At 41.4% G+C, this 13,057-nt stretch overlaps 1 protein-coding gene across 2 annotated transcripts in view; it reads left to right on the top strand.

Moving 5' to 3' along the window:
• The window catches only part of RALA (RAS like proto-oncogene A), a 43,562-nt gene extending 34,240 nt beyond the window's left edge, over positions 1-9,322 (top strand). For both annotated transcript variants that reach the window (XM_045006249.1, XM_045006250.1), the window contains 2 exons: positions 3,516-3,690; positions 7,396-9,322. In XM_045006249.1, coding sequence (XP_044862184.1) covers positions 3,516-3,690; positions 7,396-7,518 — 298 coding nt within the window. In that variant the 3' untranslated portion in view covers positions 7,519-9,322. The remainder of the gene's footprint in view (positions 1-3,515; positions 3,691-7,395) is intronic.
• Positions 9,323-13,057: the final 3,735 nt, after the last annotated feature.

Raw genomic sequence — 13,057 nt, 5'->3', positions numbered from 1 at the left:
TTGTTCTACAAATAAAAAGTGCACAACTCCGATTTTTAACACCAGCAGTCTTACCTTTCTAATGCCCTCTCTCCTGCTGTGGCAGCCCCCAAACTGGGTCTGGGAAAATTGACTTTCTCAGGCTGCTGCAGCCCTGCACATTCCAAATTCCCCCATCCCGTTTTCTCACCCCACACTCCCCTCCCACCTGCCTCCATTACACCTAAGGCCACCAACTCATGTTACACCTGTCTTCTCTGAGGTCCAGGCACCTAATTAGTGGAGATATGCCTGTGCAGCTCCACTAATTAGGTGGGTGGCCTTTCATTCTCTCATGTGCAGCCACCCATGCTGCACCTTAGAGGGAACTATTCACAAACTACCTGAATGGAGCTTGTGGACCACTGGTAGTCTGCAGACCATAGTTTGGGAACCTCTGCTCTAGAACTACTTCAGCTTGGTCTAATGAAACAAGAACCTGTTGCATCCCTATTTAGAGTAAGAGTCCTCTCTTTAATTAATCTGACAATAAATATACCTAAATTTTCTAGAACCCAGCTACAAATCTGGATAAGGAAACTCATATTGTTGAAACTAACTTATTTTAGTGTTGTAGAAGCAAAATCAATAAAAATATATGCCTTATTGACCATATGAACTGTATATTTTAAAAATGCTCTCAGGCATGTAGCACAATAGGAAATGCCAAGTATGGGTGATGGGTTACATCATTAGTAGTAATAGTGAAATGATGTTAACTTTAGTATTAAATAGGCACTAGTAATTTACAGGTGCTCAGTTAAACTGGCAAGTCAAAGGTCCAAAAACCTCAGACACTTTTCACAACATTAAAATGTTTAAGAAGTGCTCAAGGGAGCAGCAGAACTGGATTGCCTATGTGTGTTGTGATACTGCCTAGGGGCCCAGTGTTAGGCACTATACCAATCATAAATGGTCTCTGGCTCAGCTTCCAGTCTATGGGTATGGCTACACTGGTGAGTTGCAGCGCTGGAAAGCCTCCACCAGCGCTGCAATTAGTAAGTGGCCACACCTGCAGGGCACTTCCAGCACTGCAACTCCCTGGCTGCAGCGCTGGCCGTACACCTCACTCAGCATGGGGAATAAGGATTCCAGCGCTGGTGCTGCAGCGCTGGTCATCAAGTGTGGCCACACACCAGCGCTGTGATTGGCCTCCAGGATATAAGGTGTATCCCAGAATGCTTTTATAAATTACTCTCTTTGTTATGAACGAGCTCCAATCCAAAAATCCCCTCTGTTTCACTCCCTCCCTGCTTGCCTCTCATTTGATTGTTTACAGCCAGGTACAGATGATCACAGCAAACAGGAGCTGTTTGTTTTTTAGATAAGCAATGGAGCTGTTCATAACAAAACAAAGAGGCTGCATAAAAAAACAGAGCTCCTGTTTGCTGTGATCATCTGTACCTGGCTGTAAACAATCAAATGAGAGGCAAGAAGGGAGGGAGTGAAACAGCGGGGAGTTGTGTTGGCTGCAGGCTGTTTGCAATTAAGAGTTAAGACTAAGGGGTCAGAAACATGTTCTGATTTTTCAATGCAGGAAGCTAAACACACAGTGTTGGCTCCAAAAATCCCCTCTCTCTTCCCCCCGCTCCCTGTCACACTAGACCCCACTCCACCCCCCTCTTTTGAAAAGCACGTTGCGGCCACTTGAACGCTGGGATAGCTGCCCATAATGCATCACTCCCAACAGCGCTGCAAATACTGCAAATGTGGCCACACACCAGCGCTGGCCCTGCACAGCTGGATGACCAGCGCTGCAAACTACCAGCGCTGCAAACCGTAAGTGTAGCCATACCCTAAGATGAGAGATTAGGAACAGGGTAACAGTAACACAGTAAGTGCCTACTAGACCAGTCTTCATGGGTCAAAACAAAATTAGTACTGGAAATCAGAATATATTAAGGAAAACTTTTAAAGGTGGCCTGGAATGGAAGAGGGGATATGGGTGTGTCCTTTCTTGATGCTTTTGACAAATAAGGGAGGCATGAATGGTTTTAAACTACTTATTAAATTAAAATTTCAGATCTTGTCTCTTGTGCAAAATTGACTAGAACTAGTGAAAACACACACACCTATATAGAGGAAGAAATTTAGTCATCAAAACAGTTAATGCAACATCTACTTAACATGACTAGCTTCAGACAAAGAATGTTTATTGAAGATTGAAAAACACTACTCTTTCAGCTAAAGTGAATTTACAATATATATACTGAAACACCCAGCAGAAACAGAAGAGACCAGCCTTTGATATTTCTGATATTTAGTTTGGGCATGGAGGGGGAGGGGTTGCAGGGTAGAAAACTTAATCCTTTTCAGCTCTTCTGTAAGACAAAGAATAGTCTATTGGAAGAAATCTCTAGAGCAGGTTCCACAGTTTAATATTAATGCTAAAAGAACACTACCATGCCATGTTTGGGAACTGTCTATCTGAGCTCCTGGGCATTCCTGATCAATCTGAGGGAATGCTAGTGAGTAGAACACCAAGGAAGGACATTGTGACAGGAAGTTTGGAAACTTGATTGCTTTTTCTGTAAAACTGTGGTTGGTCAGGGCACAGAGCTCTAACAGGGCACTTTTCCCAGATTCCCTTTTGCAGAAGCTGTATACACTTGTGCTATACATGTGGGCTTTTTAGTGGTTGCTAGCAGGTTCTCTTCTGCTTTTTCTTCACGCAACTGAGTGGAATCTGTTGTAGCAACTGGTATGCCTTAGTTATTAAAGGGAATATCCAATTTATCTAACATGCATAATACGTCTTTGCTTTGAGACATAATTGAATTTCACTTTTTTAAACTCCTGTTTGTAGGTCTTCATCTGGAAACTTATTGATTAGAACTGTCTGCTTTCAGAGAGGATTTGAGCAGGATGTTGGCATGGTCTGAGTTTCTTGTAGGTTAACTCTTTAAACAGCTCAAGTACATGATGACATTAGTAGCAGGCAGGGCACAGAACTGATTGAAGGATCTTTGTTCAGAGTTATTAGTGGCTCTGAACTGGGAAGGCATATCTAGTGAGGTCCTGTGGGGGTTTGTCCTGGGTCAGATCCTATTAAATATTTTCATTAATGATTTGGCCAATGGAGTGGAGAGCACTTGTGGATGACACCAAGCTGGGAGGGATTGCAAGCACTTCGGAGAACAGGATTAGAATTCAAAACCATCTTGACAAATTGAAGATTTGGTCTGTAATCAACAAGATGAAATTCAGTTAGGATAAGTGCCAAGTACTACACTTGAGAAGGAAAAATCAAATGCTCAACTACCCAAATGGGGAATAATTGGTTGTGATTAGTACTGCTGAAAAGATTATAGTGGATCATAGTTTGAGTGAACAATGATGCAGTTGCACACTGCACACCTTCTAAACTTTCTAAAAGGAGTAAATGAGCATTTACTGTAACAAGGTAAATATAAAAATGCTACCTTTTTGTGGACTTTTCTGGGAATAATACCTGTGTAGATTTTAATGTTCTTCCTTTCCTCCTCCTCCTCCTCCAGGGAGCAGATTTTAAGAGTAAAAGAAGATGAAAACGTTCCCTTTCTGCTAGTTGGTAATAAATCAGATTTAGAAGATAAAAGGCAAGTTTCTGTAGAGGAAGCAAAGAACAGAGCTGATCAGTGGAACGTTAACTATGTGGAAACTTCTGCTAAAACACGAGCTAATGTTGACAAGGTAATGACCTTTCAGTACAAAACATTAAAAATCAAGGTTCTGTAAAAGCCCTGAATAATCTTTCATGGATACTGCTTTCCAGATGTACTTTCCCTTGTCATGAAAAGCTAAATTTAATTCTTGTGAATAATCCTGGACTAGCTGCTGTAGAGAACTGTATCTCCTTTAACCACTGAACAGGTACAGCAATGATAGTGGAACTATAAACTTCCCTGCATTGCCTCTTCAGTGTGCTTCCACCATGTTCTAAAGGGGCATCCTCAAGTGTGGATTGCTGAGTTTCCATGCACTCTTGATCCTTCTTTTCTCAACAGTTTGGAACTGAACAGACCACCAGTTCAGCCATTGGATGGTGACAGTTTAACAAACTTGGCTAGATTTTGAAGGGGTAGTTGAGGAGGTGACAGGCTGTCTCAAGGAATTGGTAATGAGACTCTATCTTGGCCTACACTTGTTTTTCAGTACTTTCCTAAATATTTTTGAATGTGACCAGGAGACTCCTAACCTCTAGGAAGGGAAGAATGCTGGCATGACTGTTTGACATTTTGAATGGCTTTGTAGGGGAAGGATTCTGATCTCCCTCAGCAGGGCCGCCCAGAGGATTCCGGGGGCCCGGGGTCTTCGGCGGCGGGGGGGCCCTTCCGTTCCGGGACCCGCCGCCAAAGTGCCCCGAAGACCCACGGCGGGGGCCCCCCCGCCGCCGAATTACCGCCAAAGCGGGACCCACTGCTGAAGCGCAGCCCGGTCTTCGGCGGTAATTCGGCGGCGGGGGGGCTCCTGCCGCGGGCCTTTGGGGCACTTCGGCGGCAGGTCCCGGAACAGAAGGGGCCCCCCGCCGCCGAAGACCGGGCTGCGCGGCGGCGGGTCCCGCGTCCCGCTCCCCCCCTTACCCGAGCGCATCTCTGGTGGGGCCTGAGCTCCGTCCTGCTCAGAGCCGCGTGGTGAGGGGGCGGGGCTGTGAGCTCCATGCCGAGTGGAGGCAGCTGCCCTGCCCCTCCCCACGCGGCTCTGAGCGGGGCGGGGCTCAGGGGCTCGGCCGGAGACTCGGCGCTTGATGCGCTGAGGCTGCAGGAGAGGGGCGGAGGCGGGAGCCTCCGCTCTTCTCTTGGGGGGGCCCCCTGCGGAGCCCGGGGCAAATTGCCCCCTTTGCCCCCCCCCCGGGCGGCCCTGTCCCTCAGTCAGAGGATACCTGGGCATGGGCAAGACAGATAAAGAATGAATGTTTAACAGCTTAGAATGTACTGAGCTGCAGCATGAGGGTCAAAGGACACAGAGGCAGCCTTGCTCAGAAATGGGCAAGAAAAGACATAGGTAGTCCCCATTTATTTTGAGGCAAAAGCAATGAGATGGGGGACAATGCTTGAATCTGGTCTCCAAAAATAAGACTGGTTAAATTTCATGTTCAGAATTAAAATGTCTTGCACTCTAAATTTCAGTAACTGTTTTGAAATCCACAGTATCTGGTTGCTAACAGTATTTTGCCTTGTGGAAAGCAAATGTATTAAGAGACAAGGGGATTAAGTAGCTTAGATTAATGTGGTAACCTCTCCTTTCTGGTAACCTACATACAAATCTGATCACGCTGTTGAAAAATCCCCAGTGGAAATCATCATATCTAAGATGTCAGAAGTCAGGTCACCAGTTGCAACTTGATGGCCTAACATGGAAGGTGGACTGTTTTGGAATAATTGTCTACCATCAAGTTGTTCTTGTTTGTTTTTTTTCTTTAACTCCTAACTAGAGCAACTGGTTCTGCAACAGTTTTTTCAAATGGTAATTTTAGTGTCTTTGGGTCAGTGGCTAAGTGCAGTTCACTTACATGCAGCAAAACATAATCCGGTCAAACTTCGATAGATCAGAAATTGGTATGTACTAGTTCTTGGTGCATGGAATTGCAGCTGGTATCAATCTATTATAGCCTTACAAAATTGCCAATTCAGACACAATCTACCTATGCATCTTTTTAATGACACAACAAATGTTACTTTAATGCTCCAGCTCTCTGAAGTTCAACACATGACGTGTCATAAAGGGAACTATCTCCAGCTCTATAACCACTTAAACTATGGCCATTACAAGTCTGAAGTTTTTCAGACCTAGTGGTGAAATGGCAACCAGCCCACAAAAGGTAGAGTAAATTACAGATCCCTGGCAGTGGACAAATCAAAGGAATAGCTTGGTATGGGACACAAGGGTCTCCAGTCATCCAGAGTCTGAGTGCTGCGGTCCAGAATAGAGAGATGCTGGCAAAGCTATACAACATGCACTTAAGAGCGAAGAGCCTTCCTGGCATTTGCAGAAGTAGGTTAAATAGGCAGCTAAATACTGTAGCATTTACTTAAGCAAGTGGAGGATTGTCTCTCATAGCACAGATTTAGATACATGGGTAACTCAAGTCATAGAAGTAAACACCATTTTATCTTAATGAAAATTTCATATAGTGTATATAGCTGTGCTGACTTTTTGTCAAGGAAACCTAGATATTCTTTCCTCAACCGCCTTAAGTGTAACACAGGTAACAGTCTTGCTCATTAAGTTTTAATCATCACTTGGATCCCATACTAATTTCTTAAATGTAATTCTATGTAGAACATAGCTATAGAACAAGAGTACTGTAGTGGGATATACAGAACTATGGTTTTCTAGCTCACTCTGTGCTCTAGTTGAGCATAGAGAACTTTTTGCCAAAAGGAAAACTCATAGAACTGGGCAGTTTGTTGCTCTCGTATGTCTGAAGTCCATTTGCAAAAGTGAGAATAACATTGTAGTAGCACCTGGAAGCTGACCAATTCCGTGCCCCTGTGTGCTTTGTGGTGGTGGTCATTTCAGAGTCTTCTAGAAATGGAGTCTTATCAAAGCCTGAATTGACAATGGGCTCTTGAAGAATTGCGTTCTGAGCTGAACGTGTCGAGGTCTCAGATTTCTCCAATGTGCAATTCCATTCGCCTTCCAAAAGACTTGCTTTTGAGCTGTAACTTCAGGGTGACTTCTTTTAAAGACCATTTACTTGAGGCTTGATAACCTATCAGTTTGCATTGGATAATTAAGTTGTTTCTAGACTGGTGGTTTCTTATGAACAACTCTAATCTCAGGAGACCATACTGGGTCCTCCATAATATGGGTATATCCAATCCTCAATAGAACTCTAATTGCATTTTTAGACTAAAATATGGATGACCTCAGAAAACAGATACTTACAATAAAACATTTACTATCTAATATGACACTTTGCAAATTAGATATTTAACTTCTGCCTGTCTTCACCATCTGTGTGGTATTGTAATGTGAAATGCAAAGGATTTTTTTCTTCCATCTGATTAGTATGAAATGGAAATAAACTTGAAACCTCATGCATGGGGGCATAGTATGGCAGAGTTGTGTTTCAGGCTGGAAGTTCAGCTCTTATGGAGCTCGTATAAGCATCTCAGGAGCACATGCAGCTCAGTAATGATAGAGGGTAGCTAGCCTCACTCCCTCATCAAAAAAACCCAACCTGCATATCCTTTTGAAGACTAGAAAGAGTAGGATAATTCTTGCAGGATTTGCTTAGGGCTGATTTATCCCTTTTACCTAGACATACTGTATTTAGCTGACTCTGATCCAAACACATGATCTCAAGTAGATCATATTTATGTAAAGTTACAACATGAACGCATGCTAATTTAGATAACTGCATTGACGTGTAAACTTTTATTTTCTTTTTAGGTATTTTTTGATTTAATGAGAGAAATTAGAGCCAGAAAGATGGAAGACAGCAAAGAGAAGAATGGGAAGAAGAAAAGGAAAAGCCTAGCTAAGAGGATCAGAGAAAGATGTTGCATTTTATAATCAAAGGCCCAAATCCTTTCCTTCCTTGACCATGCTAATAACCATAATTTATAAGCATGCCATCAGAGGCTTAAATGACTGAAATTTAACATTTTGGAAATTGTAATGTATCACTAAAAGCATGAATTGGAACTGCACAGTTAAATTCACTGAAAAAATTTAATGTGGCTTCAAGAGAAGCAAAGTTCAACCCATTTCATAATTGCCTACCATCACTGTTCTTCTGAATGTAGTATTTCATAGGCAGTCTTTCTTTAACAGTAAACAGAAGGAAGTATTACTTTCTGTGGTTTCTTGTAAAGCATAAATTTTGTATCACTAAATCTTCAACTTTGTCTTGTCTTCTACTGCCTTGCAAATTACAATTGTGAACATGATACCAAACAAACTGGTATACAGCTGTTTTGCCATTGAGTTATGCAAATTATAGAAGAGAAAATGATTCAGGCAGTGTATCTGCATACAGTTATATTGAGTCATTCCTATGTGGGTCTGCATTATCTGATTAATTTAAAGTGGTGTAAATTTTTAAATGGAAACATTTGAATATGCCTTAATTTAAAAACCTAGAAATAGCAGATTACATAGTTAAGGCTGTATTTTCATCTTGATGCATCGAGACTGATGCATCCCTATGCATCAATGTGGGAGAATATCCTTTAGTGTGGAGTGAAGTTATGTGAATGGTCTTGCTAACTAGCTGTCTGCTAGCAGTGTCTGATCTTAATGTGTGCCATACTCTGGATATTTTGAATAGCCCAGAGCATACTGTCACCTGTGATTTAGTAAACAATATGGTAGTTTAAAGGGGTTGGAATTTACATGTACGGTTGAGGTTACAAGGCTGTATGGCAGTTAAGCCTGAAATGGGCACTTATCACTTAACATGCTGGCACTTTGGAACTACCGTTTTGCAAGTAGTTTAATGTCTGTAGGTGTTTGGATTTTTAACTCCCTGAGTTGGGCAGAGTGGAGCTCATTCAGTAGAGCTAATGTGTTTTGCATTAGGGTGTTTGGGAAATTCTGGTGTGTCATCAGTAACTTCTTCCTTTGTCCTCGTGATACTAAGTTATGGGACCATGATGTTGTTTGGAAGCTACTTGCAGGTTTTGTACTGTTTAGTCTAGTTTGTGTTCATAATGGGGAGCATTGTAGCAACTTTTTCTAGTTAATGTTATCAAATATGCTTTGCAGTACAGAAACACTTACTATCTGCATCCAAATTCTCCAAATAAAATGTATTGCCTCAGCTGCTTCAGAAAACAAATACTAGCACACTAGTACAGTGTTCAGTATCTTATTGCTAAAAATAAGCCAGGATTTGAGGCTTTTGGACTCTCGAGTAAGAAGGGGAAGATTGATTCCACAAACTATTACTCTTTTTTATACATGTGTAAACCTATAACTGACAGTCCAAAATGCATTCAAGCAAACTAAGTAACGTGTACTTTACACACTAACAAATAGATACTGTAGAGACAACTCTTGTCATGTTAAATATTTATACATAAGGAATTTTGTACATACACTTAGTAGACTACCATGTGCAAAATTAAAGTTACTCATGTAACTATAGCCAAGTAGGCCAGTCTTCATCTTTACTGTGTACTCATTTTTCAGTCTATTTAACCAGGGAGTCTAACCACTAACGTTGACTTTGCTTTGAACTGTGTACTGGGAACTGAGGTGTAATGAAGCTAATGGACAGAAGAAATGTCACTGGTCTTAGGCTGATGCCTTACCCAATTCTTTTTATTTGCTATTTGAGCCATTGAAAGACAAATAAACTTCCATTTTTTAAGTACTTGTGCAATGTTAATTGATGTAAAAAAACTAAGTTGTGTTCTAATATGGCCACTGACTCATCAGTCATGGAGTCATAAAACTGAGTATTCTAGAAGTTTTTTTTTCTACCATTTGTAAACCAAACTGAATTCTATCCTAACGCTACATTACTTAGAGAACAGACCTGAATAATAGGTGCTGCATTTTGTGTAATACCAGTTTACCCCTTCTGGTGTTAGCAAAGGAATGCCAAGTAGCAAGAGACTGTAAACTTGCTCTAAAGTAACACTGGACAAATAACACTAAGAAAACAGGATGTTCTACACTAGAGATCTGAGTAGACATGTATGTTGGAATTGTACCAATATTTCATAATTGTGGGGGAAAGCTTCCTTGATTTTATGAGAGCAAAGAATTAAACTTCAGGGAGTATAGACTTTTATGGCGAAGGCACAGGAGGATCTGGGTCCTTTTCCCAGCTTTGCCACAGTCTGTCTGTCCTTCAAGTTGCTTAACCTCTCTGTGCCTGTTCCAAGAGTGGTGTGTAACTGAAGATTGTTCATGAAGTATTGTGACCTTGTCTGCTGGAAGACAGTACAGAAGTGCAAAGGGCTATAAAGTCAATTGTCCACAGGCTTTTAAACATCTATGGTCCCTTCATTTCGTTCCTGTTCAGTACTCCATTGCGGCTAGTATGTAATCCTCCATCTACTGACTTAAGAAGCAATCCTGTATTCTAATAACTCTGGCTTAATACTAATCATGCATTCTAATCTTTCTCAGAGTTAAGCTTCAGTACTTTCATGCTAACACACTGCTAGTCCTCATGCCATCTATTGTGTTAGGGAACATCTGCCCCATGCACAGGAATATACTACAGCTTGTGATAACTGATGAGGCTTGAAAGTATCTAACTTCAGTGCTTTTAACAATCCCTGCCCACTATTCTACAATACTTAGTGGGCTCTGCCTCAACACACCATCCATAAGTATACAAATCTTGTCAATGGGCATAACTAAAATACAGACCTCCATCACTTCCTAAGACAACTTTAGATCAGTTTCTTGTAAGAAGCACTTTCCCCTCAAAATCCAAATGTCCTGGGATTCTTTTTGGGACACCAGTCCCACAATGACTCCAACTATGTTGAAAGTTGTGATTAAAGAATAACCCACATTAAGGGCTGTGTTCAAAAACAAAGCAGCAAATGCACAACCTGTACAGCTGTATTGCTATACGTTCCACCATAGCAATCTTAGTGGAAAACAATAACTGTCCTATTAAATTTGAGACTTCTTAAAGCAAAAGATCCATCAAACTCTGTCTGAACTTTATTTAGTCCCTCTTTGCTGGCTAATCTCAGATGTGATTGGCTAGCAAATTATATAGGTTTTTGATTCTCAATGGGAGGGGAGGAAAACTGCTTTCTCATTGCTTGTCTGACCAATATTAGTGGAAACACAAGGAGCTCGAAGACTCAAACTTCTTGGAAAGACTGAAGTGTTACATCAGGAGCACCAGTGAGGTAGCTACTCATAGCTTAAACTCTCTCCTCCATATGATCCACCCTGTATTAAATCACCTTTTCTCCATACAAAACATGAGCTGCAGCATTATCACCTGGTACAATGCACTTTTTAAAAAAAAGCGTTTTACTTTGTCCACAGCCCCTGGAGTCTCTAGGCAGCTACCAAAACTGAGGCAAGAAATCAGATTTTAGTGACCACCACTTAAAATCCAGAAAGTAAATTCCTGAACCCAGTTGGCGGGGGGGCGCAGGGGGGAAATCACAACAGGGAAATTATTTTGTGAAAAACATTTATTTGTAACTTTCAGTTCCCTCTGGAGGATTGATGCCCCTGCAAACAAACTTCTGGGATACACTAAGCTGGAGTGCTAGTAGAATAGCAACCAGGTTTAGACTGACACAGATCTTGTCAGGTTCCAATCATCAGTTTGGGTGCCTTGGCACCCCAACAATTTCTCCCCCCGCAACAGAATTCATTTAACAATCTAGTCAGAACTCTACAGTATCAAACTAAACATAGGTTTGGGGTGTTTTTGCTTATAGGCAAACCAGATAGCCATGTGCAAAAATCATGCACTTGTATTCAGCGCTGTTTATTGTCTGAACTGGTTAAGTTGTTTTTGCTGTTCCTGCAATAGGTTAGCTATAGCTTTTTCCAGAATTGACTCATGAAGCAACTTCCTGAAGCTTTCAAAACTAATCTTCCTACTCAAGCATTTTTATGGGAGGCCTACATTTGTGGCTCATGCTGAACAGAGAGGAACCACAGTGGCTAACCTTGAGGACAAGCTAATCTTTGGCCATTGAAATTTTCTCAATTGTAAGTACTGGGCTGGTGAGCACTTCCAGTTAAATTTTTTTTGTAAAAATGGTGTTTCACGAAAGTCAAAATGTTTCACGGCAATGTACCTGTTCTTGTCTAAATTTTTTGTTGGGAAGGTTTGAGGTCCCGGGTGGAATCTCACTTAGACTTGAATTGAAAACCTGGCCATCTTGAGACCATTTCTTTTTGTGGAAATGCTTGAAAGGGGTTTGTTCTAATGCGGAACAGAAAACTTTAGAAACCTTAAGTTGTCATGATGTGGAATTGAGTCTGGCCAGCTCTAAGTACTGCTTCTAGTAAGTCACTGACAAAGAAAAAAATTAGAAATATTTGAATGCAAGGTATTTAATATGTAGTGTGTTTAGATTCTGCCATGTGTGGGTCTGTTTTACAGAGGCAGGTAAGTACTCTGTTGCTTTTCAGATTGGGAAACCAGCTATGTAGCTGGTTCAGTAAGCCAGTTGCAGAGTTGTAAATAGCACTCCTGCCTCTCATTCTGAAAATACATCATGCTGCCTCATAACATAATTGCCTTAAGTGTTTTTTCCCCTCTAACTTAATAGGGTTATTTGAATTAAATTATAAATGTACAAAATCTGGATTGTTACAGGTTTGTATTCTAGCTTCAAGTCTGAAACACTTGGATGGAAGCCATCTGTTCCAGACCATGACAGAATGCACTCAGCCTTTCATCCTTTGTAGGCACTGTACATCTTGTATGCAGGTCTCCTGCATGACCATTATTAACTGAGGCCCTGTCAGCTCTGGGAACACAAGATCCAATGTCACTTTGTAAGTGCATGGATTTGCCATAGTGTCCTTGATAAATTTTACACCATTCTCTCCCGCAGTTGCTCAATGTACTGATGGGATGCTACTCCCATCCAAAGCGCAGAGAGCTGCTTTGGCATGATGCTGTATTAGGTTCACCTAACAGCCATTTTAGTAGCTGTGTGTGTGAGTGAATCTTTTGCTAGTATTTGTATGCTGCCGTTTGCCAGCATAACATAGAAGGTACTATTTATGGATGTGTAAAAGATCACCTTTCAAAGGTAGGCCTGTAGTTCAGAATGAACAGTGCTGATCAGTGCAAGGTGATATAAGGATGAAACTACTGGTGTGTGGTTTTTAAAAACCTTGAGTTTCATTTTTTTTGCAACATTAAAACCCAAGGCTGATTTGGATCCAAGTTCCACTTATATTCAAACAGAGGGATGAGGGTGACTAAGTGGTTTTGATTTGGGCCATCATTTTTGTTGTATAACAAGGAATTGGGGAGGGGTGGGGAAGGAAGAGGTTTAAGGATGCAACAGCCTGCTCATGAGTAAGCAGACTGAAGGGACTCTTCAAACTGTCTAAACACTCTGAAAAATGTTCTGTCACTTTCTTTTCATGACAGAAC

The sequence above is a fragment of the Mauremys mutica genome, chromosome 2 (assembly GCF_020497125.1).
Source record: "Mauremys mutica isolate MM-2020 ecotype Southern chromosome 2, ASM2049712v1, whole genome shotgun sequence".
Taxonomy (NCBI): domain Eukaryota; kingdom Metazoa; phylum Chordata; order Testudines; family Geoemydidae; genus Mauremys; species Mauremys mutica.
The sequence above is the reverse complement of the archived record's forward strand: the minus strand, read 5'-3'. Positions and strand labels throughout refer to the sequence as shown.